The sequence below is a fragment of the Scheffersomyces coipomensis genome (genome assembly GCF_036884675.1).
Source record: "Scheffersomyces coipomensis strain NRRL Y-17651 chromosome Unknown DFJ63scaffold_7, whole genome shotgun sequence".
Taxonomy (NCBI): Eukaryota; Fungi; Ascomycota; class Pichiomycetes; order Serinales; family Debaryomycetaceae; genus Scheffersomyces; species Scheffersomyces coipomensis.
The window spans coordinates 728838-755676 of NW_027042898.1; the positions used below are offsets into that span (position 1 = coordinate 728838).

The 26839-nt window shown below is 30.5% G+C and overlaps 14 protein-coding genes across 14 annotated transcripts; 5 read left to right on the top strand and 9 right to left on the bottom strand. All coding sequences in view use genetic code 12, as the record gives it.

The window, feature by feature from the left end:
* Nucleotides 1-423: 423 nt before the first annotated feature.
* On the top strand, nucleotides 424-2055 carry DFJ63DRAFT_290202 (uncharacterized protein; the record flags this gene model as incomplete). The annotated part of the gene is made up of 1 exon (XM_064905291.1): nucleotides 424-2055. The coding sequence occupies one exon, from the start codon at nucleotides 424-426 to the stop codon at nucleotides 2053-2055; it is 1632 nt and encodes a 543-aa protein (XP_064760155.1).
* A 79-nt stretch (nucleotides 2056-2134) lies between these two features.
* On the top strand, nucleotides 2135-3090 carry HCH1 (Hch1p). The gene is made up of 2 exons (XM_064907271.1): nucleotides 2135-2455; nucleotides 2524-3090. The coding sequence occupies exons 1-2, from the start codon at nucleotides 2430-2432 to the stop codon at nucleotides 2954-2956; spliced, it is 459 nt and encodes a 152-aa protein (XP_064760156.1). The 5' UTR covers nucleotides 2135-2429; the 3' UTR covers nucleotides 2957-3090.
* Nucleotides 3091-3117: 27 nt separating this feature from the next.
* On the bottom strand, nucleotides 3118-5451 carry DFJ63DRAFT_337531 (uncharacterized protein; the record flags this gene model as incomplete). The annotated part of the gene is made up of 1 exon (XM_064908567.1): nucleotides 3118-5451. The coding sequence occupies one exon, from the start codon at nucleotides 5449-5451 to the stop codon at nucleotides 3118-3120; it is 2334 nt and encodes a 777-aa protein (XP_064760157.1).
* Nucleotides 5452-5641: 190 nt separating this feature from the next.
* COQ3 (hexaprenyldihydroxybenzoate methyltransferase) lies at nucleotides 5642-6610 on the top strand (the record flags this gene model as incomplete). Its single annotated transcript, XM_064908568.1, has 1 exon — nucleotides 5642-6610. The coding sequence occupies one exon, from the start codon at nucleotides 5642-5644 to the stop codon at nucleotides 6608-6610; it is 969 nt and encodes a 322-aa protein (XP_064760158.1).
* Nucleotides 6611-6686: 76 nt separating this feature from the next.
* Nucleotides 6687-7340, bottom strand: CTA1 (Cta1p; the record flags this gene model as incomplete). Its single annotated transcript, XM_064908569.1, has 1 exon — nucleotides 6687-7340. One exon carries the CDS (start codon nucleotides 7338-7340, stop codon nucleotides 6687-6689), a length of 654 nt encoding a protein of 217 aa, XP_064760159.1.
* Nucleotides 7341-7453: 113 nt separating this feature from the next.
* FPG1 (Fpg1p) lies at nucleotides 7454-9225 on the top strand. The gene is made up of 2 exons (XM_064904321.1): nucleotides 7454-7584; nucleotides 7712-9225. The coding sequence occupies exons 1-2, from the start codon at nucleotides 7567-7569 to the stop codon at nucleotides 8951-8953; spliced, it is 1260 nt and encodes a 419-aa protein (XP_064760160.1). The 5' UTR covers nucleotides 7454-7566; the 3' UTR covers nucleotides 8954-9225.
* A 272-nt stretch (nucleotides 9226-9497) lies between these two features.
* DFJ63DRAFT_315448 (uncharacterized protein) lies at nucleotides 9498-10970 on the top strand (the record flags this gene model as incomplete). The annotated part of the gene is made up of 1 exon (XM_064906550.1): nucleotides 9498-10970. The coding sequence occupies one exon, from the start codon at nucleotides 9498-9500 to the stop codon at nucleotides 10968-10970; it is 1473 nt and encodes a 490-aa protein (XP_064760161.1).
* Nucleotides 10971-11511: 541 nt separating this feature from the next.
* Nucleotides 11512-12045, bottom strand: DFJ63DRAFT_315449 (uncharacterized protein; the record flags this gene model as incomplete). The annotated part of the gene is made up of 1 exon (XM_064906551.1): nucleotides 11512-12045. The coding sequence occupies one exon, from the start codon at nucleotides 12043-12045 to the stop codon at nucleotides 11512-11514; it is 534 nt and encodes a 177-aa protein (XP_064760162.1).
* Nucleotides 12046-13688: 1643 nt separating this feature from the next.
* DFJ63DRAFT_337537 (uncharacterized protein) lies at nucleotides 13689-14666 on the bottom strand (the record flags this gene model as incomplete). The annotated part of the gene is made up of 1 exon (XM_064908570.1): nucleotides 13689-14666. One exon carries the CDS (start codon nucleotides 14664-14666, stop codon nucleotides 13689-13691), a length of 978 nt encoding a protein of 325 aa, XP_064760163.1.
* A 2062-nt stretch (nucleotides 14667-16728) lies between these two features.
* Nucleotides 16729-17364, bottom strand: DFJ63DRAFT_289923 (ubiquitin-conjugating enzyme E2; the record flags this gene model as incomplete). Its single annotated transcript, XM_064905274.1, has 1 exon — nucleotides 16729-17364. The coding sequence occupies one exon, from the start codon at nucleotides 17362-17364 to the stop codon at nucleotides 16729-16731; it is 636 nt and encodes a 211-aa protein (XP_064760164.1).
* Nucleotides 17365-17974: 610 nt separating this feature from the next.
* DFJ63DRAFT_315454 (uncharacterized protein) lies at nucleotides 17975-19048 on the bottom strand (the record flags this gene model as incomplete). Its single annotated transcript, XM_064906552.1, has 1 exon — nucleotides 17975-19048. One exon carries the CDS (start codon nucleotides 19046-19048, stop codon nucleotides 17975-17977), a length of 1074 nt encoding a protein of 357 aa, XP_064760165.1.
* Nucleotides 19049-21120: 2072 nt separating this feature from the next.
* Nucleotides 21121-22744, bottom strand: DFJ63DRAFT_240389 (uncharacterized protein). Its single transcript, XM_064904318.1, has one exon. The coding sequence runs from the start codon at nucleotides 22694-22696 to the stop codon at nucleotides 21464-21466; it is 1233 nt and encodes a 410-aa protein (XP_064760166.1). The 5' UTR covers nucleotides 22697-22744; the 3' UTR covers nucleotides 21121-21463.
* Nucleotides 22745-24121: 1377 nt separating this feature from the next.
* On the bottom strand, nucleotides 24122-24622 carry DFJ63DRAFT_289855 (ubiquitin-conjugating enzyme E2; the record flags this gene model as incomplete). The annotated part of the gene is made up of 1 exon (XM_064905265.1): nucleotides 24122-24622. The coding sequence occupies one exon, from the start codon at nucleotides 24620-24622 to the stop codon at nucleotides 24122-24124; it is 501 nt and encodes a 166-aa protein (XP_064760167.1).
* Nucleotides 24623-25365: 743 nt separating this feature from the next.
* On the bottom strand, nucleotides 25366-26591 carry DFJ63DRAFT_315458 (uncharacterized protein; the record flags this gene model as incomplete). The annotated part of the gene is made up of 2 exons (XM_064906553.1): nucleotides 25366-26022; nucleotides 26151-26591. 2 exons carry the CDS (start codon nucleotides 26589-26591, stop codon nucleotides 25366-25368), a joined length of 1098 nt encoding a protein of 365 aa, XP_064760168.1.
* Nucleotides 26592-26839: the final 248 nt, after the last annotated feature.

The window sequence follows — 26839 nt, forward strand, 5'->3', positions numbered from 1 at the left end:
CTTACCTCCTGATATTTTTTTCATAATTGTATAATTATAATCAGTTACTATCCATGATAAGAACTGATAGTTATTTATTCTCCACTTCTATTATTCATTTAATACTTGTAAGAGTCAATTATCCCCCAACCTCCCGGCATAGGAATAATATTTTCCTTCGGTAATTTATTTAAAAAGAAAAAAAGTTCGGACATGCGATCCGGCAAGCCGCATCAAATTTTTTTTATTTTGACAGAACCAGAAAATGGAGTACAGTGCAAAAACAATATATAATAAGGCTTACAAATGAACATATAAGATTGGAGAATATATATATATCTAGTTCTGTCCCATGTATGTCAATCATTTGGAGTATTTATCATTAGTCTAACCCATATCATATCATAACTCAGACTAAGATAAGACTTACCAATTCTCATAACCATGTCTGTGCATTCAATTACTCCTGCTGAAAATATTACAACAACCATCGCGGACCCCCAACCGATTGTGCTTGATCAACCTGAAGATGAAGAACTCACTTCGATTAAATCAAAGAAGTTAGAACTCGAAGGTTCAGATGATCCAAACCCTATAGACTCATTAAATGACTCTAATCATGAAATAGAGAAGGAATTACCTGATCCTTATTTAGTCACTTTTGATGGTGGTGATGATGATAAAGAAGATGCATCAAGATTATCCAACTTCCATAAATGGATCATTGTGTTGATTATCTCATTAGGATCCTTATGTGTCACCAGTATATCATCATCATGGTCGTTAGTTTCTGATCAAATCATGGAAGATTTTCATATAAGTCAAGAAGTTAGTACTTTAGGTATATCACTTTATATTTGGGGGTTAGGAACTGGAGGAATGTTTTTATCCCCTATTAGTGAATTCCATGGTAGAAAATTAGTCTATATCATGGGGATCTCTTTAACTTTAGCATTTCAATTCTTAACTGCTTTCAGTTCCAATATCGGTGGTGTTTTATTCGGAAGATTCATGAGTGGATTTGCAGGTCTGAGTTTTATGTCAGTTGCTTCAGGTTCATTCTCCGATTTATTCAAAGCTAGAAAAAACTCAGGTTCAGGTGATGCGAATAAAGATTTAGCTTTAGCCTTGGTTCTTTATTCAGTATCACCTTTCATTGGTCCTTGTACTGGTCCTTTAATCGCTGGGTTCGTATCTCAACATATGATTTATAATTGGACTTTTTTCATTTTAATCATGTGGACGGCAGTAGTTTTATTCTTAGTGATATGTTTTGTTCCAGAAACTTATGAACCAGTATTATTAGTTAAGAAAGCTAAAAGATTAAGAAATGAAACTGGTGATGATAAATATTATGCTCCATTAGAAAGAGTCAATGTAACCTTATATGAAAGTGTCATTGTTTCATCTAGAAGACCATTCTTATTAATTTTCAAAGACAATATGACTATGGCTCTTTGTTTCTATACTGGTTTTACTTTAGCTGTGGTTTATATGTTTTTCGTCGCCTTTCCTTACATTTTCAGTACAGTCTATAACTTTAGTCTTGAACAACAAGGTATGTCATTCATTGGTCTTATGGTAGGAATGGTATCAACCTCAATCATCTCCCCACCTATCATTAATAGAAACTATTCCAGATTATTAGCCAAACATAATGGTGTATCAAAACCCGAATTCAGATTCATCCCACTTATGGCCGGTGTTTTCATCGTTCCTATTGGTTTATTCATCATTGCTTGGACCTCCTATGCTCATGTTCATTGGATAGCTCCTATTATTGGAAGTGCTGTTTACGGAGTTGGTACAATCTTAGTTTTCAATGGTATTTTCGCATATACAGTCGAAGCATATAGATTATACGCTGCATCAGCCATGGCTACAAATTCATTCATCAGAAGTTTAATGTCTGGTGTTTTCCCATTATTTGGTATTCAAATGTATGAAGGGATGGGAATCCAATGGGCTACTACTTTATTAGCCTTATTCGCCTGTGTATTGATTCCTATTCCATTCGTGTTTTACAAATACGGTGAAAGATTAAGAGCTAAGAGTCCTTATGCTTGGTCTGGATAAGTACAATCTCATATCAAATCAAATCATATAATATAATATAATATCCCCTGCATTCTATGTAAATAGACATTCATATTGGTTTTTTTTTAATTCTAACTTATAATACCTAAAGGTATCGGCATAGACAATTAATAAAACATTACATACATATATATAGACTTCATTTAATCGATACCCCTAAAACTTAATATAAAAAAGCTTTAAATAAAATTTATATGGTAGCAATTTTTGTTTGAGGTGCGGAGTTGTGGAACTTTTACGAATGTCTTAGAAATCAGATCGAGAGAAAATGTGAAAAATTCAATTTTGAACTGTTTCAGAATCTCTATATTCTTATCAAATAGATTCAAATTCATATATAGATAATTACAACAATGGTCGTTCATAATCCTAACAACTGGTAAGTAACAACTTCTGATTTCATTTTTTTATTCCGAATGTTCCATGTGTACTAACTGTTTTTCACAGGCATTGGATAGATAAAAACTGTCTTCCATGGTCAAAGGAATACTTTGATGAAAATATAAAAAACACCGTCGTCGATAAAGATGGCTTCAAATATACTATCACTACCGTTGAATCCATTACTGGTGATTGTGATGTTACTCAAAGAAAAGGGAAAGTCTTATGTATATATGATATGTCATTACTGTTAGGTGTGTCCGTCGAAGAAGTCAAAGAACAATCTGAAGATGAAAGTAATGTCACCTCAGGAACTATCTCTCTTGCGGAGTTCGTTCATGATCAAGATGATGATGAGTATGTCTTTGAAATCAAATCTGATGAAAAGAGAACTGAAATTAAAAAACATCTTATACCAGTTTTAAAATCAAAATTACAAAAATTCCAACCTGATTTAATTGAAGCTCATTCAAAAGATGTTCAACATGCTTCAAATTAAAAGAACCAATATCTTGAAAGTCAATCCATCCCAGGTTCATTCAACATATCTACATATGATATATCAGTTTATACAAAAAAATGGCCGTCCTCTATCTATTAAAAAGTAAGATTACATAGAAATTTAATAAATATACGCATTATAATACAAAATTGGTTGTACTAACCTTCAAATCCTTCAGGAACACCCTTAGCGTGTTTGACGGATCCATCTCTTGAACCCAAATAAATCTCAACTGGACCAGTATCATTATTGTCATCAGTGAGACTGTACCATGGGATTTGACCTTGTTCGATCAATTTCAAGATTCTATAAGCTTCAACTGAACTATATGGAATACCAGTTGATGGATCGAAATATTTAACTTCAGTTCCCGAGATTAAACAATTCTTCTTATTACCATTAGGTAAGTATAACCCTGTAGGAGCTTCGGTTTTGATTATGATAGCAGTTGATTCTGTTTCCACTATATCCTCAACTTCTTCGAATAAATCTTGTTTAACACCTAATCTTGGTAATCTCTTTAATTCTTCAAACATAGGGTCATCAGCAGTTAGAGTTGGAGTAGATTCGAATAATGAATCTTCACTCTTTAAACCATTACTCTCATATGGATTTGTTTTACCTCCGATTTTGATAATGGTCTTGATATCTTTGAATCTTCTAGATGCAGGTAATAATGATTGTGCTCCAAAAAGAATCGTTTTGACGTTACTACTGTTACTTAATTTGAAGTCTTTATTGTCTTCATCGAAATCAAGGAGAAAGATGGTATTTCTCGATATCCTCTGTGGTGGACCTTCAAATATTTCTTTATTTTCTTGATTTTCTTCTATTATGGTGGTTTCATTGTCAGTAGCTGGAGTTTCTTCTTTCAACTCATCATCGTTATCTTGGTCAATTTCATCAAGAAATTTGACTTTCTTCTCACCTGTAGTAATACTAGCCTCTTTGTCATCTGTTATAAGTGAAGTATTTGTTTCTTCTGGTTCAGTTTTGACAACCTCGCCGTTAGTTTCAGATACGTCTTTAATTTCTGCCTCGATTTCTGCATCAGACGTATGTCCAATTTCATTTTCTATTTCATCACCATCAGATATCAACTCTTCAACCTCCACCGCAATTTCATCTTCTTGAACCTTTTGTTCCTCTTTCTTGATATCTTCTTCGGGGATATTTTCAATACTATCTTCAGCAACTTCAATAGGTCCTTCCTCGGACTTGGTTTCTTCTGTAGCTTCACTCAGTAAAATAACGCCATCTTCGTCGGCAACTGCTACTTCAGGTGTTTCCTCTACTGAAATAACACCATTTGTTTCTAGGACATCGCCATTCGTTTCTTCAACTTTGACTGATTGGATATCGATGTCTCCATTTTCAACTTTGCCAAGCGATATATCATCCCCTTCCGTTGGTGCTTCTGATGCTAACAATTTAGCTTTAAGTTCAGCCTCTTCTTGAGCTTCCTTTTCGAGTCTTTCCTTTTCTATTCTTTCTCTTTCCATTTCTTCTTTTACAAGTGGTAATTCTAAATCAATATCACCTGGAAGTCTAATGTAAGGTTCAACTTCTTCAGATTGATTCTTCTTTCTTCTACCAACTTTCTTTTTCTTACTCATTTCATGAATTCTTCTAAATTCTTCGATTTCTTCAAGAGGTGTAATATGGGTATCTTTACTTAATATTCTGATTACATTTCTTAACTTTAGTCGTTTCAGTAAAAACATGTTCTTTTGTTTTTCTTTTTTGAAAATCTCTTGTTCTTGGAATCGAATTAATGACTCCACATTTGCTCTTTCTGTTTCAACTGCTTCAGCAAGCTTTTCTTCTTGAGTTAACTCCACCTGCTGAACCCTCACCACTGGAGCTAATTTTGATCGTCTTTCTTCACTTTGTTTTAACTTTTCTACCAAAGCTTGTTTGTTCTCTATAGCTGCTGATCTTGATGATGATCTTCGTTGGGATAATAAAAGTGAATCTGAAGTTATTAGATTGGTTTTCTTAATCTTTTTGGGTTTGGGTTGGAGTGATGATGCCTTTTTAATCGTCGGTATGACTGTTTTGGTTCTTCTTTTCTTTAACCTTTCTTGTTTTTGAAGTTCTTTCTCTCCTTCACTTTCATCTGAATCAGACATGGAAAGATCTGAATCAGACAACACATCATCCGAATTCACATTAGTTTCATCTTGATCGTCATCATCTTCTTCATCAACTTCTTCTCGAGTTCTTTTATGGGATGTTGATTCATCCCCTCCTTCTTCATCATCTTCTTCATCTATCCCTTCTAAATTTTCATTATCTATGTCTTCATCTATGAATTCATCATCATTTTCATCTTCTTGGAATAATAAATTAACATTTTCATCATCTTCAGTTACGAATTGATTTAAATGATCAGAAGATTGTTCTTCCAACGCAATCAACTGCTTCAATCGAGACCCAGCGTTGGCACGTCTCGATCTAGTTGCTGCCAAACTCTCCTCATCATCCGACATTTCATATGGACTCCGTCAGTTAGAGGTGTATAGATAAGTTATATAAGTGTTTATCAAAACAGTATACAGTTAAAAGCATATTTTCAATTTTTAAAGTGTTTATTCCGCGCGAGGTTAAAATTGTTCAATGGAAAATATTTTGTTAGTTTGCTGTGAACTCGTATACGACAAGTCAATATTGATAACAACTATGAGACTTCCTGTACGAACTATACCTAGTTGTATAACAATTGGTATCAGGATTGGTATAAGAAGTAGTTCACGTCTTCATTCCACCAATTCTGGATTCACATCATTATCAGAAGATGAAATGTCACATTTTAATGCCTTGGCATCAAGTTGGTGGGATGTTAATGGACCTCAAAGAATCTTACATAAAATGAACTTATTGAGAATGGATTTCATCTATAGTACCATTCGTAATCATATACAGTTGAATGATCCAGAAACTCCTGAAGATGAACAAGTTTATATTCCTCCTTTCAATGTTGATTTGTTACCTAAACCAGTGAGAAATACTATAATTCAAGAACAAGAAGAAAGAAGAGATGATATCTTGAATGCTTCGAAACTTAGTGTATTGGATATTGGTTGTGGAGGAGGGATATTATCAGAATCAATGGCTAGATTAAGTTTTATAAAGAGTGTCAAAGGAATTGATTTATCGAAGGATGTATTAGAAGCCGCAAAATTACATAAATTGAAAGATCCAATGTTAAATGAAGATGAACATAAACTTAACTATGAGTTAATGGCTATTGAAGATATACCCAAATCAGAAACATATGATGTGGTGACGATGTTTGAAATGTTAGAGCATGTCGATCATCCTTCAAAGGTATTAATTGAGGCCTTAAATAAAGTTAATGTGGGAGGTTGGGTTTTCATATCTACTATTAATCGAGATTTTGTAAGTTGGTTTACCACAATCTTTATGGGTGAACATATATTGGGAATAGTTCCTGTTGGAACTCATACATTAGAAAAATATATTGATCAATCAGAAATTAGAGAATGGTTTGATAAAGATCCAGAAAGAAAGAGTTCATTTAAAGTTATTGATACTAAGGGATGTATTTATTTACCTGCTTATGGATGGAAGTTCACTTCCACTCCCGATGTTGGTAATTATTTCATGGCTATTAAAAGAGTTAGTTAAACCATTTGTAAATAGATATTAACTAAGTGTATATATATATATTAAAAAATAAAATATTTAATTAGATTAGATTAAGTTAATTAGCGATTTTAGCAGCACTTTCTTCAGTTGGTTGTTCATCAATAAAGGTTGGTAAATTATCGGTACCCAAAGCATCTGAATTCAAATAACTTGGGACCCCACTTTCAGCTAATTCATTTTCATAATCCATTTCTTCACCTAATGCATCTAATTCAGCATCTAATTCACTTTCACTTATATCATCAGGTACATCATAACTTGTCAGTAAAGCTTCTTGTAATTCATTTGATTTATCAATCAAATCCAACATTTCATCCTGTAAGGATTCTATCTTATCGATATCTATCTTACCATATGTTTGTTTTAAAGTTTTATTAGCTGTTTTCATGGCATCAACGGTAATCATTGTATTTTGTAAATTATCAGTGGTCATTTGAGCTTGAGTCATATTCCATGATTGATTCTCTAATTGATCCTTTTGAGCCTCAATCTGCTTCCTTTGTCTTAATAACTTCAATGCTTTCTGTTTCAAGGCATTCTTACCTGGTCCATCTCTCATTCTACTTATCTTTTGTTGATATGTTGATAATTCTGCATTTATCTTGGTTAATTTAACATCAAGAGCTCCTACTCTTTCATCAATGTTTTTCACTGCATCATTCAATGATGGTTTGGGCACTGTGCTTTTTGATCCAAATAATCGATTCATGATTGATCAATTCTGGGTATGTGTATATATGTGTATGATTGTAATGGTTGATGATATAGAATGTGTTATCTAGCATCACTCCTTTTGCCCTCAATTATAATTTTAAGTTGGTGCGAAAATTGTAAACCAAATTTTGATTTACACTATTAGTACTACTAGGTACATCTACTTAAGGATTCATACACTACATTGTTATATCAACACAAGTTCTAGTACTATTGTAACGATGCCTGAAGTATCAGAAGTAAGCAATTTACCTTTAATTAGAGTGTAACGGTCTTCTTAGAAGAATTTTGAACGATATCTTCAAATCAAACGCGATACACGTTAAATAATGAAAAATCTGAATATTAACTAACCAACTAATATAGGTAGCTCATGTATGTGCTTTATTAAGAAGAAATGTATTAGGTTATAAGATTGCTAAAGTCAATTTACATAATGATAATTTATTATTCCCAGCTTTAAAGAATGCTACTGATCCTGAAGGAGAATTACAAAAATTAACTAATAATTTGACCAATTCAGTCATTGATTCGATTGGTAGACATGGGAAGTATTTTTGGATAAGATTGAAATTGGCCAATGAGCCGAAGAAGACAGGGGTGTTTCTTATGCATTTTGGAATGACTGGTATGATTAAGATTAAGAATGTTAAATCACATATGATATTCATGGAGAGTGGTGGTGATGTTAAAGTCTTGGATAAATTGAATAAAGCAAAGGAGACTGGAACTGAATCAAAGTATTTTAAAAAGGAAGAGACAGAAGAAGAGGTAGTAGAAGAGGAAGAGGAAGAAGTAGTAACTGAATGGCCTCCAAGATTTTCTAAAATGGAATTAGTTTTAGAAAAAGATGATTCAAAATTAGATTTAGCGTTTATCGATGCAAGAAGATTAGGTAGAATACGGTTATTATTAGGAGATGAATATCAAACTAATGAAAGTTTATTAACTCAAAGTCCTTTAAATGCATTAGGACCTGATTATTCTAAGCCACTAGCTTATGATGCCAAGAAAGATAAAGAATTCATCTGGGGTGATCCAGCACCTGATAATTATGGAAGACCGATCTTACCACTTGTTGATTTCAATCAATTAATCTTAAAGAAGAAAGTTCCTATTAAAAGTTTATTATTAGATCAAGCATATTTTGCAGGAATTGGGAATTGGGTAGGAGATGAAGTATGTTATAATGCTCGAATTCATCCTACTGAAGTGATTTCAAATAAGATAGTTAGTAATGATGATAAGACAATAATTGATCCTATAATTGAAAGATTATATAATTCGATTATTTATGTATGTCAATATAGTGTTAAAGTGGAAGGAGAAGTGACGAAATTTCCTAATGATTGGTTAATGATATTTAGATGGGGTAAAGCGAGGAAAAAGGGACCAAAGGTTAAGACTAGTGAAGGATATGGAGTTGATTATGTTACCATAGGAGGTAGAACCAGTTGTTTTGTACCTGATTTACAAAAACCATTAAAGAAGCAAGTGAAAGAAGAGAGTGAAACTAGTGGTGGTGGTAGTGATAGTAAACGAAAAAGAGGGGATGCAACAAGCAAATCACCTGCAAAAAGGACAAGTAAAAGAGTTAAAAAGGAGTAAGACCTTTAAACGAAATTGATAAGATAACTTTAACTCGAGCTCTCCCCTCCTAGATTTAAGTAAACAAATAAACAAAAAACAATAGACAATGGATAATGGATGTGTATGTTTAGCTAATCTATACAGTCTAGATTAAAAATGTTTATTACAAACAACATTTTGTTTATTCGCTGTTTTCCCCCACATTTCTCACTTCTCCACAAAATTGGTTTTTCTTCTCAGTAGCGGTAGCCATCAGTTGTTATTTTACGTCATTAAAATTTGAGTGTCTAGATCCATTGTCAAATGATATATAAACAACTTGATTTACCAAATGATATGTAAATTATATATGTATACATGTATATATAGTATAGTCTCATGATATAACTTCCATTAACCACTAATTATTATTATTAAACAGTGGTATATTATCAGTAGTGTACAATCTCATACCCTCATCTCACTGTTTGAAGGTAACTCTCATCTTTGCACGGATTTATACTTTCGTTTCATTTAAAATAACACTCCTTTTTACAACCATATTTAAACCAAGGCATATACCATGATAACCTTAGTTGAACTATGTATCATCATAGTATTCCTACTATTGGTTCATGAAACCATCATATCACGATATACTCATAAATTGAAATCAGATCTAGAACAACAGCATCTTTTGGCGCTTAATTACACAAACAATGGCAGCAGTTTATCAGATAAATCAAAGTCATCATCATCAATAGTTACTACAACATCAAACATAATATCTCATATATGGCCTGAAAGAAATCTTATCTATTTAGATAGCTTACCTGATGATATCATCTTTCAAATTCTTGATAATTTAAATCAATTCGATGTCATCAACTTATCACTTGTCAACTCCACCATGTACTTTTATTGCATGCATAGATTATTCAAACATATAGTGGTGTATAATTATGATAGTTATGGTTCCGATCAAATGGGGATTTGTGTTCAACCAGGTTTACATACCAAATTTTATCTTGATTATACTATAATTAATAAACCTACCTTTTTAAGACTTATGAATCTAGATCAATTTCAAACTAAAAGACAATTGATTAAGAAAGTATTGTTTTATTTCACCGATTTCTCACCAGAATTCAAACATAGTTTAAATCAAATGTTACCATACACCAAATTTCATATGTATCAACATTATAAATCTCCTTTACCATATACTTTCAATCATTTCCAAATCAATCTGATGAATAATTTTGGTATTGATTATCAACGATTATCAGATTTAACCGAATTAAATCTTAATTTCGATCCATTGGGTGATCCTGAAGCTAATAGATTAATCATTGATGGGTTTACTTCAATATATGGTCAATTAAAAGCTATAAAATTAAATAATTTCTCCACTGAAATATTAGATCATTTCAAATCATTAAAAGTACAGTTTAAACAAGTTAAATCGTTAAGTTTAAACTTTGATATTAGACTTTGTAAGAATTTAGAAGTTTTGAATGATATATTCCATTTAGATCAAATTGAATCATTTGAAATTTTTCTTAATAAAAGTTTTAATGTAATGACATTAGATCAATTACAATTACATCATTTAAATGAAAAATTAATCAATTTAAAACTGTTAAATTTCACTACTCATTGTCAATTACGGTATTATGATTATTTATCATCATTTATTAGTCCTCATTTGAGTAAAATATCTATCAATTTAAAATATAAAAATGCTCCTAATCATTTAAATCCCGAGATATTATTCAATAGTGGGATATTATCATTATTCCCTAATATTGAGATTCTTAAATTCAATAATCAATTATTCCAGCATGATAAATTTAATCAAAAGGAGAAATATGCGTTAAATTCAATCAATGTATTCTTCAAAACTGATAATAATGATGCTCAATATTATAGTATTTGTAAGGAATATCATAAAGTGATTTATGATTCTCGATTAAAATATTTGGTGATGAATGATTGTCAATATGTTATAGATAGATCAATTGGAGGTGGTATTTGTTCAACTATCATGCAGTAAAAGTTTAGATAATGTTATGATATAGATTCATTTTGTTTTTATAATTAGTTATCATAATCGATTTATAATAGTGTATTAGTTATAGGGATATTCATGGTGTTAAGTGTAGACGGTTTACTTGTAATCTGAAGTATGTAATAAGAAAGTGGAAGAAAGTTAAAGGTTAAACATATACATTCAATGAAAGCAACCATTGAGAGATGGTTGAGATTACAATGAGTTTCATCTTTTTCAATTTTGTTATTCATTGTACTATAAAAGTTTTTAACAAAATTTAAACTAAAGTATATGGAGAAAGTTCAAAACTAAGTATGTTGTTCATAAAAACTCCATTATTTGGCCCTTGTTTTTTTTTTTTTTGAGATTTTGGTTTTGTTTTTGGTTTTTATTAGTAGAATTAAAAATGGGTATCACAGTAAATAGTCGGCTATCAAAGGGCAACGAAACAAAACATAAAGTAGATTAAACGAAATAAATGAATTAAATGTTAAACGATTGAAATGAAAGAGGATAAACAACATAAAGTAAATCAAAGTAAAACTTAATGGAAATAGTTATCATTTAAATCTAAGATAATTGTTGAAAGCAAAGGATCATTTTCTAAATCTAGAATTTCTAAACATGTATTTCCCGACTCATTATAATCATCAAAAGCGGAATAAAGTTCCGAACTTGAAGAAGCTAAAGAACTTGTGGATTCGGAATTTCTTCTTGTTTGATCAATACTTCTTCCAACTTGATTTTCTATTCTTACTCCTTGATCAGCTGCTTCATATTTTTTAATAAGATCTCTAACGATGTCTTTACAAAGATTTTGAGATTTACTATTTGGATCGGTGGCTTTATGTTTATCTAAAATTTCATTCAAATCACAAGTACAATGGGAATAAACTTCACCTTCAAAGGAAACTAAAATAGCAATTTCACAACCTGTGTATTTATTTATTTGAAGACCACCACCAATAATACCTTTAAGCCTTTTAAAGAAAGTTGATTTTCTGTTTCTTAAAACTTCAATTAACTCCCATGAAAGTCTAGATCTGCCTAAATTGGAGGATGATTCTGAAGGTGGCATTAGATGAAAAGTAAAAGGATATGCTGTTGATAGTGAAACAAAGAAAGTAATATAACTTAAAAGGAATTTGAAAGGGAAGTAGCGTCGTATTTATAGACCATTTTACAGAGACATCATTTATTTAGAAGTTGCGAAACTTTTTTTTTTTCAGATTGCACGACGCTATTTCTCTAAATTTATGACTGAGATAAAATCTCTTTTTTTATTTTTGTTTGTTTTGTTTTTATTGGGTTTGTGTAACGGATTATTTCAAACAAAATTGTTTGGCGGTAGCTGCGAAAACGTAGGTGCATCGGTGTATTTCAACTGTAAAGAAAACAAAGTTCTATCAGTTTCCATGTGGTTAAGATGGTGAGCGACTAAACCTTTTAAAATGATTAATTAGTGTTCAAATAAGATTTGACCCCGCCTAGGGATGCTATTATTAGATTTCGTTTACCTTATTTTATTCTTAATAAGTCAATTTAAGTAAAATAAACTAAACTAAATATCTAAAAAATATCATTCTATATTGACACAAATCTCCACCCTTCTCATTAAATAAACCAATTCCCTTAATATATGAATATATTTTGTTGATTGTAATCAGTATTTTGAAAAACGTTTGGTTAATCCAATTCCTTAACCCAAGTTTAAATAATACCAAAAAATGATAAAATAATCTTCATCATCTTCATAATTAGTAGCAGCAACATCAGCGGCGTCGACACTATCCTCGTTATCATTATCGTAGTAATCAATGGCATTACTTCTTTGCCTGTGTAATGGTACTCCTAAGTAATAATTCTCCAAATCAAAATTTATCTCGTTATTATCCAATGATTCATTAATTATGGAGGTTTCATAAAGTGATGTTAGATCTTGAATTGGAAGATTTTCTATCACATTATTCAAAATAGACAAAATGAATTGTGATTCATCAATACCGTATTCATATATGGTATTTTGTTGATTCTGATAAAGATATGTTCTTTCATAGATAAATTGGCTTGTATGGTTATTGTCATTGTCATCTTCTGGATCTTCCTGTGCTGGTGGACTTTCAATATTATTTTGATTCATTCAGAGTTTTTGAGTTGAGTTAAGTTGAGCTGATATATATAATGAGTAGATAGGAAATGAATGAATAAATGAATAAATGAATAAATCCTAAAATATGATCACAGAAAAAAAGTTCCCTTCCTAAATACAAGAAACATTTTCCCTTTTTTTCACTCACTCACTATTTTAATTTTGAGTACCTATTGCGGCAATTAAAAAAAAAAAAAGAAAAAAAATGTCTGTTTTTGTTTTTGTTTTTGTTTTTGTCTGAAAAAACTGATTGAATTAAATTTAAATTAGATCATCAAGAAAATTTGTCTGATTTTATATTATTCAACCTCAAGAACACTAGTCTCTACTATGTAATTCTATTTTATAAAGACGAGTGGGGGCAAAATATCATCAGTTAACAGATGGCCTTAACTTCTACGTAATGAAATACTCAATTTATCAATATATATATTTAAAACATAGAATATCACCTTCTACATACTAATATCAACTTATATTGTACTATAAATAGGCCAGATATTTATAATATTGACTTTTCAGTCGTTTGTTATCATAAATTTATTTTCTAACCACTCAATTGAATATATCATTCAAAATGTAATCATATCAGGAGGTGGACTAAACCTCATGTAACAGGATGGAAGTTCTTGTTTTTCCTTGAAATTAATAAGGTCATCAGAAATTAAATCAATATTATTACTAGCAGCAGTTTCAGTTTGGGAATTACTGTTCAAATATAAATTCTGTTTCTGATTAACCTGGGTATTTTCTGAGGCTTTCATTGAAATATTACCAGTTTCTTCGGCTTTATTGGTAGATCTAGTTTCGAAATCATTTGGAGTAGTATTTAAAACTTCCCATGAAGCATAATGTCCATATAAATCGCTAGAGAAATCTTCATATGAATTATCAGTATCGTCTTCATTTTCTTGAGGAATATCATTTGGTTCGTCATTGCTAGCATCATTAACTTCAGCAGGTTGTTCATCATTCGGCATAACAACAGGCGGATCTTTGTTTGTGCATGATTTCTCTTCTTGTCTTTTAATTAATCTAGTTAATATTTTCAATTCTTCTTTATCATGTCTCATTTCACCAAAATTTCCAGATACAATTTCTTTTCCGTTACGACTGATTACGATGGATGCTTGAATACCACATAGGACTGCTAGTTCCTCAGTTTTTTTGAATAATGTTTTTTGTCTTGCGTTTTGGCTTTTTCTTCTCCGAGTTGAATTAGCTAAATATGTCTTGTCAAGTGCCTTTCTATTACCTTTTTTTGCTTTTGGTTTGGTGATTTTATGCTTTTGGTTTGGTTTTGGGTCTAATTTTGCTAATTTTTTTATTTGTTCTAATTGTTCTTCAACGGCCTTAGCAGCTTCTTCACCAGATACTAAAAATTCCTTATGCAATTTATCATCATAAGTCAAAATCAAACGTACCGTAACACCGATTATTATAGCAAAAAACTCAACCAGACTAAGAAGACCTTGGTACCGATCATAGAACGTCTTGTACCTCTCCTTAATATTAGATCTCAATTCGGTTTTCAAGGATTTGTTAACCATTTTATTGTTGCTAAGTAAATTGAATTGGTATTTATGATTCCTTAATTGAGAATACTATGTAACTTGACTGTATGATAAAATATGATTGTGTAATTGATGTGTGATAGGTAACAGATAAAAAGACCTATTTCAATTTGATTTTTATGTTTCTCCAAAACAGTCCTGCACAAAGTTATATTATTTCTTAATTTAAGACAAGACCAAAAATCCATTTTTGCATAACTTTCAAGTGAGGAGAAACAGGTATCACTTTAATTTGTTGGGTTTTCAAGAATAGGTAAAAGGTTGGAGCGTTTAGACTTCAAAGATTTCATTTCATCTTAGTTCTCCTTTTTCGTTTGGTCTTCGATCCTATCTGGCGTTTGCTTTGTTTTTGTGTATTACTTTCCTTTTGTTGCAAAAAAGAGCTTATTTATGTTTACATTATTTGGAAAGTGACGACATTTTTTTGGATACGATTGCTTAACAAGGATTTCTATACACTAGTTGAATTCTAGTTTAAAAAGATTTGAACCACATTTCCATAGATAAAAATATATAATTCTTGAGGACCTAACTCTTCCAAATCTTCACTGAACTGGCATGATTGATTCAACGTTTTATACATGTTGAAAGTACCAACATCTTTGTCATATTCATCGATATCCTGTTCACTTTCCTCGTCCTCCACCTCATCATCATCATCAGAATCTGATCTTGGATAGAAATATTCGTTTAATGATCCTGATGTAGGAATAAAGGATCTAACTTGATGTTGTGATACTTTTTGAATAGCAGATCCACCAACAGATGATACTGATTTTTGATTAGTTTGCTGTTCAATGTCACTCAAACTTTGAACTTGTTTACTTATCTGGCGTTGGCGTCTACTATTGAATTCCTCAATTATACCATCTATATCACCATTTGAGGCATAAGTCGAGGTTGCACCATGGTCATAAAGTATAATTTTTCCAATTTTATATATGGTTGAAGATTTTGATTCCTCATTTTCTATTCTGTTTTCCTGTGAATCCTTTTGTCTCATAGTTAGTATTGTTTATGATATTTGATCTTGTATTTGATTTTGTTAATTAAGAAATCATATAAAGTTGATGAAGAATAAGATTAAGAATAAGATTAAGAATAAGAATAAGAAGAAGAAGAAGAAAAAGAAGAAGAAAAAGAAGAAGAAAATATTAAAATAAATTGGTTGGAGGCTTGTCATTATAGCTTTTTAAATGTTTTTTTAAAGTGGTTAAATTTAGCATGAGGGGGCAGATAATTTTACAAAGGATAAATTATGATTTACTGATGCTCTTATGGTGTATATACATGAACTATAATCTAAGAATAGTTAATAAGCTAAATTAAGAAATTAAACCGTAGAAGAATTGATTCGCCTCAAAAAAAGTTTACTAGATGGACATTGAACTTGGGCCATTGTCATAAAGCATAGATTACTATTTATAATATTGTATTGCCTGGCTTTATAATTTTATTTAGAAGATTTTTTATTAGTATATATAAAAGTGTATTCCTGAAAAAGTATGTAGAATAGAAATTTGGGCTATAACAACCTGCTTTTTAGTTAAGCAACAGAAATTAGTAAGGAAATAAAGAAACATTAAATAACATTAATCAAAGTAATAAAAATGGTATAGGTGGAATAAAATTTCAATTGAAAACAACGACGACAAATAAAACCAATCAACAAAGAATCATAAGTGAAATTAAATTTTAAATGATAGTTAAATTATTTCCACATCATATTTAGCTTGACAATAATTTGAGATAGGCTTGATAAGAATTGATCAAAAATATTTCCATTTATTATACTTATTTCTTTTATCAATAATCAATTTCTAATCTTTGCTTTCAAAGGATATCAGATTACCAACAACATACTGTTCTAAATTGAAGTGTAGATTGTCACTAACAATAAGAAAATTGTTTGAAGTGTTCTAATATAATCTAATGAGACTATTGATGAAGGAAGGCTGTGAGATGATACAAATAATTTTGATGAATTCAATCGACTAATTAATAGACCGAGTAAAATTACACTTGAACTTTACAGTAATCATGGATTATAATAGGAAGACATATCATTAAAAAATTGGTCTGTTTCTCTTGTAATATGATTATTTTCCCCATTATTGTTTGGACCATTTATATTATTTATTCTTGCTCTTTCTTCTTCTTCTTCTCCTTCTTGTTGTCTTATAAATTGAATATTTTCAACAACTAAATCTGGAAATATATCTTTGAAGATTGGGTTATTATCATTATTCCATTTTTTACTTTCCTTAGCCAATTGTTTCTTTGTGCTATCATCAGTAACTATGGAACCAGTGGTAGGTTCATTATCTGTCATAAAACTTAAAAACCCAAGTAGCATAGATGGCACTTTCCACGCAGGAGTCCAATCATCAGGATGATAGTCTGTCATAGACAAACACAATGTCGTATTACAGGCAAATCTACCGTTTGGAGTAATAATTGAAATCGAAGGTGGTCCTAATGGAAATATAATAGGAAATAACATAATACCATGATATTGACCCTGACTAAATGGTGTATTTTCAGGCCCAGTTATTACGAAGTGCCATTCTAGAATGTTATCTTCCTTTGGTTTAGCTATGATATACGGAGGTGGATCATTAAGAATATTTCTTATTTCTGTGGCAAGTCGCTTTTGTGTTAATGGTGATAACATGATAATTATGATTTAGCTGAATTGTTATAGAGAAGAAGAAAACTTCTTGGAATAAGTTGTTTTATAACTGATGCTATTTTTAGCTTATCAGAAAAAAAAAAGAATCACTCAAACTAATCCCAATGCAGTCAGTATACATCAATTCTACTTCTACTGGTTAAAATGAACTATCAGTCGTATCCTAGTCATTCTAATTAAACCAACTTTTTTCATGGATCATAAGCAATTCACAAAGCTAGTGAATTGATTTTATTAATTCCAGAGTGAGAAATGGTGTATTGAATTTATAATAGAACTTTAAACAATTTTTGTCCTTTCAATTGATTTTGCTTTACAATTAGTTAAAATTCAATTTAAAAGATTATGTATTAACGTGTAAAAAAATATCTTACTCACAAGGAATGTAGAACAGAAGCTTAGGGTATAACATCCTGCTGTTAATCTAAGTAACAGAAATAACTAAGTAAATAAAGAAGCATCAACGTACTAAAAGAGTCAAATAACATAAAACATATTGATAAAAAGGGTAGAACTCAAATGAAATATCAATTGAAAATAACCACGAAAACTAAATTCAACTAACAAATAATAGTAAATAAAAATGTTAGCTTTAGTTAAAGGGTGTATTCTGCCAAGCGACGTTTATGTATATTATTTCACTAGAGTCTGAACTAGGTTTATAATCCTTGTCATAGCTTAAATCGCTAACTTGTTCAAAATTATTTTGATTAGTTGATAAATTTGGATCCAAACAACTAGTATTAAAGGTGACTCCATTACCAACATCTTGAGTGAAATTTGCATTAAATATAAGACTTTGAGTTGATATAGCTGGATTCTGTACATCATCAGCAAAATAAGTTTTACTAACATTGGTATCGGAGTTATGTAGATGGGCTGCATTATCATCTAATTTTGATTCAATATTATTCTGATTAAGGTTACTATTCAAATTGAAAGGAGGAGTATTTTGGTTAATATCATCATTAGTAAGAGTATTTTGAAACAGTCTTTCAATATATTTGCTACCACCTTTACAATTTTCGTATAGTTTAGCCTCTTTAACATGATTTGTCTTCACCTTTTCAACGTCAATGGGGTTTGATCTTTTCATTTGAGAACTACTGCCCGTCAAATTAGTTTCCTGTGGTTGATCAGTAGCTGAATGATGTTGCATAAAATATGAAGAACAATCTTGAAACGAATCGGATTCTCGATTATTTCTTTGAGAAATTTCGACTTGTGGAACTGATTGAATATTCCTCTGTAATACATTAAACCGTGTTATATCAAGTGTCTTTTCATTTTCTGGACTGAGATTAATCTGAGTGGGTTTAGGATCTTGGTGAGTTTTATCATTGCAAAGTTGATTCAGTTTATCGTTGGTCGATTTTTCGATTTTCTCTCCTGCTTCAGTTATTAACTTATTCTTAAGTGATTGCAATTGACTAATTGCTTCATCAATCATATGATTTGAAGTGACGAGACTAGTGATTTTACCAAATTCATCTTTTACAATCACTGCTAGTTCAGTATTACAATGAGTATTTAAAGCTCTGGCTTTTTTTATGATTCCGCCAGTTCTTTTTCTGTTACTGTTCTTTCTTTTTTGACCATCTTGAGTTAAACCTTCAAGCTTATGCAGACCTCGGTTGCGTTGACCCTTATTAGTAGTGTTACTCATTTGAATCAGTTGAAAAGGACGAATCTTTGATTATAAAAACTAACTTTTAATGATAATTAAAAAGAATTGGTAGAAGATGAAAGAGGGAAACTTCAATCTTTATTAATTTTGAAGTTTCTAATTTAAGCCAAATTACACAAAACCAAACAGAATCTGTTTTACGTTCGTTTTTAGAAGTTTAAAATTCCATGGCTTAAAACTTGCGCTTTGTAAGACTCGATAGAGTAGGATTATATGCCCCCTTCTATCATATGACATATATCACGCCTACTTTTATTTTTATAAGCTAAGAGAACTATAAAAATGAAGTGCGTATAGACGAACTAAATGCTAGGTAAAACTCATATATTTGGGTGAATAAAACTTTGTTTGTAGATATCGAAGTAGAAAAGGATACCTGTGGTTGTAACTTAGGTAGTAAGCTGTGTTAAAATACGATACCAAATTTTGTAATTCTTTGGCGGTTAGGGGATCCCCGGCTTGTAGGTAATTGGTTAAAACAGACAGTCGTCAGGCATATAAGAGTCACGAGCTTTAATCATATGATAAGAATTCGTAAGTCGCTAAATACGAATGGCTGTTAAACAACGTTGGTTTTAAGGATTAAGTTTGGAGAAAATATAATTACAAATGAATTGGTAATTCATTTATAAGATTGAAAATTGGAGTAATTCAAAAGTCCTTGTTTTTGGAAAACTAATAAAAACTAAATATCCCTTGAAAAGATTTCATAAAAGAAGTTGTAGAACTAACGCTTTCTTATATTATTTTATATATAATTAATTCTAATTATTTTTAATAATAAGTCAAGTGATTCTAACTACTGCAGATTGTGATCATTGGTAAGGCTGACTTAATTCTACAAACATTATATTAGTTGAAACTAGTACACTACTATTTATATCTACATCCCGAGACAATAGCTTTACAGCAATTTTAGCCTTGTCATTATATTAATCATAATAAGTGTTTGAATCAAACTATAGTAAGATAATTAAACAAATTTACATTTATTAAAATCTGTATACTTTGCAAACAATAGAATTCTTTCTCTGAATGAAATCATATTGTATTAATTTATATAAAAAGCCGCTAATGAAATAAGTCCCCGAAATTATTAACCAATTACATGGATGGAGATTGGATAATTGAAGTATTTATACAATACGGTGACATTGGAAGCATGTACTTACGACGGATCATAGTAGTCAGATAAATCTTGTAATGGATGTGCTGGAGAGTGCAGTCTACTATGTATAACATCGGTGGCTAATTCATCTATTTCATAGGAGGGAAACCAATATTCATGCAATATTTCTTCAATAGGACAGTTTGAAATAACATCAAAAGTACCATCTTCACGACTTAATAATGCACCAATTTTATACCCTGTTAACAAACTTAGAATATGAACTTTTCCAAGACAAAATTGTCTTCTCACTCTGCAAAGATGTCTCCTCGATCTATCATTCCAGGAAAGTTGGTCGCTATCAATTTCAGAATCACTAATAGAATTAATACTCATACAATACATCAATATAATTGAATCTATATCCATTGATCCTTCAACGACTATTTCATTATTTTCTTTAATGACTATAACCCCATATTGATTATCAATCAATGTCTGCATTGTTGTTAAGGTTTGAAGCAAACTTTGAAATATTTTGTTAAAAATAATGTTTCGTAAAAATGGATTGTATTCGGTAAAACTTGCAGATTGTTCCATTTTTGTCGTTAACGTTTTAAAATTTTAATTTTTTTAAGGGGGAGTTAAAAAATTTATATAATAAAAATTTCGGAAAGATTGACATTTTTTTTTCGGCACAATTTTTATTTTTGTTCGTATATTACATTTGTTTTCTAAATTTACAGTTTTGAATCTCATTAGTGAATGGTCGCTATTGCTAAATCCCTTTTGATTATATTTTGTGGTTTGTTCCTGCATCTGTCTACATATTTAGTTTGTTGCAAAACAGAATATAACTGTCTAATTACAATACCGGAAACGACATTCTTTGATTGTTTGACCTAATGAAAGCAATAATAGCATTTAGTTTCTCTTATTATTCCTTTTTCTAACAGTTAACAAACACTCATGGAATTATTCGTATAATTCTGACTACGAAATAATAGGTCTTAATAGGTCTAACATCATGATGTGGTTGATAAAATTGAAAAGGTAAACCGAAATATCTTTAAATTATTTAAACTTATTAGTATTTTCGGGGTTGGGCTATGTTTAAAGCATGGCGAGAAACATCATTACTTTGGATTTTTGGATTTTACTATTGTATATTTAAAAATATTATAACACGACTCGCTTAGTTGACTGACAGAAACATTGAGAATTAAATTAAAAACAAATTAAACCAAAACTAAAATAACAATAAATCAAATTAACCAAAATTCTTTCTAGATTTCTAGAACTTTACTTTCAAAAGTAGCTGCATTAATATATTCTAAGAAGGCCTCCCTTTGATCATTTGTTAGATCTTTAAAATTAAAATGGATCTCTGGTGATAGCTGTTCCCAAAAAAAAGACGCCGACTCTTCATAAATTATAATACCTTTTGGATCTTCATGTAACACATCTGACAGCTTTTCTTGACGAATGTCCAAATTTCCGTGCGGATTATGCTCTTCATGCTGGTTCGAGATATCTGCTTGTTCAAGTGTACTATTATTGTCATCGAATTCTTCTTGGTAGTCCCTATTAGAATCTATCTCAGATATATCAGTATTACCACCCCTGCCACCGCCACTAACTCCTGCAAACCAATCTGATAAATCATCATCATAAGAAGCTGCATCTTGTTTGATGCTATCATTGATATCATTTGCAGTATTGGGTGTTTCATTTTGATCAATTACTTCCACGGTACCAGAACTGTTAAGAAAATTGGAATTATCATTAGTATTTGTACTAATATTACTTGTATTATTGGTTTCAGAAGTATTTTCAACAGCTCTAATATTATCAGCTGTAACATCACTAGTATTGTGTTTTTCAAATTGAGAAGAACTAAATTCAGTTAAATTTTGACTTAAATTTTGTGATTCACTTTGAGATTCACTTCCAACCTGAATTTTAATCCTATGAAGTTGCTTTGCAACAGCAGCTTGTAATCTTTGTAATTCTGATTTAACAAAATTTCCCTGCTCTCCTGATTTAGAATAATAAGTAATAAGCTTTCCTTGTTTGTAAATTTTTACAGTAACACTCAATCCAATTATTATTGCTAATTGTTTAGCTCTTTTAAGTAACCCAACTTTACTAGTTTCTCCACTTTTCTTTCTCTCTTTTGGATCTTTTATGAACTTTAGAGCCCGTGCTGTTCTATTTCCTTTTCTATCTTCGTCTAATGGTGAATGTTCCTCTGAATCAGAGCTATCTTCTAATGTTTCAACTCTTTTATCCAAAATTGAACCATTATTTTCCCTAGTATCAGTGTCTAGAGATTCACGAGAAATTTTTAATTCGTGTAGAATTATATTATGATAAGCTATAATAACGTCAATGAAATAACCATTATATGTAGCACATTCGATTTGCTTGTTGAAGAGAGTTGGGAACCAGTTTCTTAAATAACTGATTCGTTTATCTTTACATCTATTATACTCTTCTGGAACAGTTTGTTTTCCCATGTTTGACTGTGTGATGATTGTTTGAATTGATTAGTGGTAAAACAAGAAAATTTAAATTTATTTATATTTTTTTTTTAATCACTTTTTTTTTAAATTTAGGATTATTTTTTAATCATCTTTTTTTTAAAAAAATTATTAAGAGTTTTGATTTTTATGGGAGAACGAAAAGATAAAATTTGATACTATTAGGGTGTTAAACGTAATGCTATGGAATAAAATATCTAACAGATTACTGGTGGATTATCGTTTACTTGAAGAAAACAATTGATTAGATATCAATGTTTTTGTGTGAATTGGTATTAATTCAGATTTATATATATTAAAATCTATTTAATCATTTACCAATGTTAGGTTCTCCGTTGACCAAGAATTTCTCAACTCCATTTATAATAAAGACCTATGAATTGGACTAGTGACAGAAGAATCATTGTAAACAATCATTTGCCCAAAAACATTGCAGTCCTTTTATTTGGCTCTCAGTTTAGAAAATAAGACCAAGACATATCAAAATCTAATTAATTAGACCTAATGAAACCGCTTAAGCTTGGTCCATGAAAATTATGAAAGTATCAATTTTACAACCATTGAATTCATTGAGGTGATTGTTTTGTTTGCTAGGTCTAAATGATGCTCTCAGACTAATATTATTTTTTAGTAACTCATTTTAATTCTGTTTATCAGATCAGCCTCCAGATCCGTTTCAAGATCTGGTAATCTCTAAATGCTAAAGATGTATGTTTGTGATATGAAATTGAAATCTGATGAAGTTTGAGTGTCAATTTCTTCCTCTCTTGTTATATTGACTGTGTACTGTAATCTCATTAGTAAATTCAACAGCACTAATATTTGAACCAATTCTTTAAATTTTCTATTGAGTTCTTGATTTCTGACAGTTTTATCCTTAACGATAAGTTGTTCTTCCATTGCTGGGGGTATGATTTGATAGATGATTAGCAAATATACAAGTTAGATATAGTCATGAATGTAATATAATTTTGATTCTAATGTTATTCTTGTATTGTGTTGTGTCGGTTCGTATGTCAGAAAATTTTAATTGGTCACATAAATAACAGTTGATGAAATGTATAGCAATATATATTAAAAAATGTACTAAAAATTTAATTATTTAAACAATTTTAATGCAACAAAGATTTGAAATAATAAATGAAAGATTTGTTAATGAATCAGGATTGAAGATGTATATGTGTATTCCGCTCCCAAGATGATCTGTATTTTTATTACCTGTGATAACTAAAGTGAATAATATGAGCCTGAATCAAGATCTGAACTAAATTGGGAAAGATCTTCATAACTTTGGATATTAGAATTATAATCTATCTCGTAAATACCAACATCTGCAGTAATGATATTATTTGTTTCAGATAATAATTTTGTTCTTTTCAGTTCTTCTTTTTCTTCTTCTTCTTATTGGCTTATAAATTGACTGTTTTCAATTATTAAATCAGGGAACAAATTTTTGAATCTGGGATTTTCAGTCATATTCCATTTCCTACTATTTCTGGCCAAACTTTTCTTTTCACTATTATTTGTATTGATTGATCCTATTATAGGTTTATCACCAGTCATATGAGCCAACAAATCTAATAAAATCGATTCCACATTCCAAATCGGAAGCCAATTTTGAGGATAAAGATTCGTCATACCTAAACTAGTATTGCAAACAAATCTACCATTGGGTGTAACAATTATAATTGATGGTGGCAGCAATGGGTAATCTTTAGGGAAACGCAATATACCATGATATTGTCCTTGATCATACGGAGTATCTTCTGGTCCAGTTAATACATAATGCCATTCCAATATATTTCCTTTACTTGGTTTAGCTAAAATATAAGGTGGAGGACTATCTTGCATCCTTTTAAATTCTTTAGTTAATCTTTTATGAGATGTTCTGTATGTCAACATGATTGTATTATCAATAAGGGGGAGTTAATCGGTTTGTATTAGTTGATACTATTGAATAGTTTTGTTGAAATTATTAAATATTCGTAATAAGAAAAAATTGCAATTTATCCCAACTTTATAGCTCAAACTCTCTAAATTTAGCCCGGTCGTGCGAATGGTTAATTGTCTTACCAACTCTGTCCTATTAGACGAGGGCATAAAAAGACGTGATCCTATTTTATCGACTTCTGTAGTTTATATTCTTTATAGCTTGTTCTAAAAGCTTTCAATTGAATTTAAATTACTTCCGTAGACAACTTGTTTTTGTATCTAAATTTTATTCCGTTTTGTGTACTGGTTTGGTTCTTTTCTAGTTGCAAAATATTTTATCTGACTTTCCTAATTGGGAAGCTGGATACGACATTTTTAAAGTCTTTTTTTTGTTGGTTGGTTGGTTGGTGGTTTATATGTGTCTTTGCTAGCTTCAGACTCTGAATATTCTTATAATTAGTGTTTTAAATTTTTTAAATTTGTAGATATTTTGTAGAAGGTTTTTCTGATTTGTTAGTTTATTTATATTGTTATTATGTAGTTAAGAACATTATATACTATTATACACCAACAATAAAAGAGATATCAACAAACAAAATATAGTGAATTAATTTGAAAAACCAAAATCCCAGCTGTATTTACCTAAAGTATTAAAGAAAAGAAATTAAAACTGTAAAATTGAGATACCAATAAATTAAATTAACCTAAATTCTTTATAGATTTCTAGAACTGTTACTTTCAAAAGTAGCTGCATTAATATTTTCTAAGAAAGCCTCCCTTTCATCATTTGTTAGATATTTAAAATGGATCTTTGGTGAAAGCTGTTCCCCAAAAAAAGACCCCGACTCTTCATAAATTATAATACCTTTTGGATCTTCATGTAACACATCTGACAGCTTTTCTTGACGAATGTCTAAATTTCCGTGTGGATTATGTTCTTCATACTGGTTCGAGATAGCTGCTTGTTCAAGTGTATTATTATTGTCATCGAATTCTTCTTGGTCGTCCCTATTAGAATCTATTTCAGATATATCAGTATTACTACCTCTACTACCGCCTTTAAACCAATTTGATAAATCAAGAAAAGGAGATGCTGCATCTTGTTTGATGCTATCATTGATATCATTTGCAGTATTGGGTGTTTCATCTTGATCAATTACTTCCACGATACCAGAACCGTTAATAAAATTGGAATTATTATTAGTATTTGTACTAATATTAGTTGTATTTTTGGTTTCATCAGGAGTCTCGACGGCTCTAACATCACCAGCTGTAACATCGACAGTATTTTGATTTTCATATTGAGAAGAACTAAATTCAACTAAATTTTGACTTGAGTTTTGTGATTCACTTTGAGATTCACTTCCAACCTGAATTTTAATCCTATGAAGTTGATTTGCAACAGCAGCTTGTAATCTTTGTAATTCTTAACAAAATTTCCCTGCTCTCCCGATTTAAAATAAGAAGTAATAAGCTTTCCCTGTTTGTAAATTTTTACAGTAACACTCAATCCAAATAATATTGCCAATTCTTCCGACTTTTTTAGTAAATTATCTTTACTACGTCCGCCGTATAACTTTTGTTTTGCAGGATCTTGTATATACTGAAGTGGAAGTTTGTTTTTGTTTCCATTTCTTTCTCTACCTAATGATGATTGTTCTTCTAAACCTTCTTCATTGGCACTTTCTTCTGATAGATCAATTATTTCATGAAGCATTGAACCAGTAGGGGTAAACGTGTTGTCAGCAAGATATTCTCGAGACAGTTGTAATTCATGAAGAATTGTTCCATGATAAGATATTAAGACCTTTATTAAATATGCACTGTAAGTCGCACATTCAATTGACTTGTTGAAGAGAGTGGGGTACCTGTAAGCAAAACATTTGAGTCTAGCACCATCATTGTAGATATAATCTATTAAGATCCTGTTTCTAGGCATGATTGATTGTGTTATAATGAGTTGTTGTTATGATTAATTTATTGTAAAACCAGGAATTTTAGAAGTTTTTAAAATGATTTTTGAGTTTTTTTAGTCACCCTCTTTTTTTTTGTTTTTTTTAAATTTAGAAATATTTTTTAAATTTGGTTTTGGTGTTTTTAATTTTATGGTGAGTACCACTAAATTCAAAGATCAAATAAGTTTCATATGATCAACTACGACAGATGACTGGAGGATTATAGTTTAAT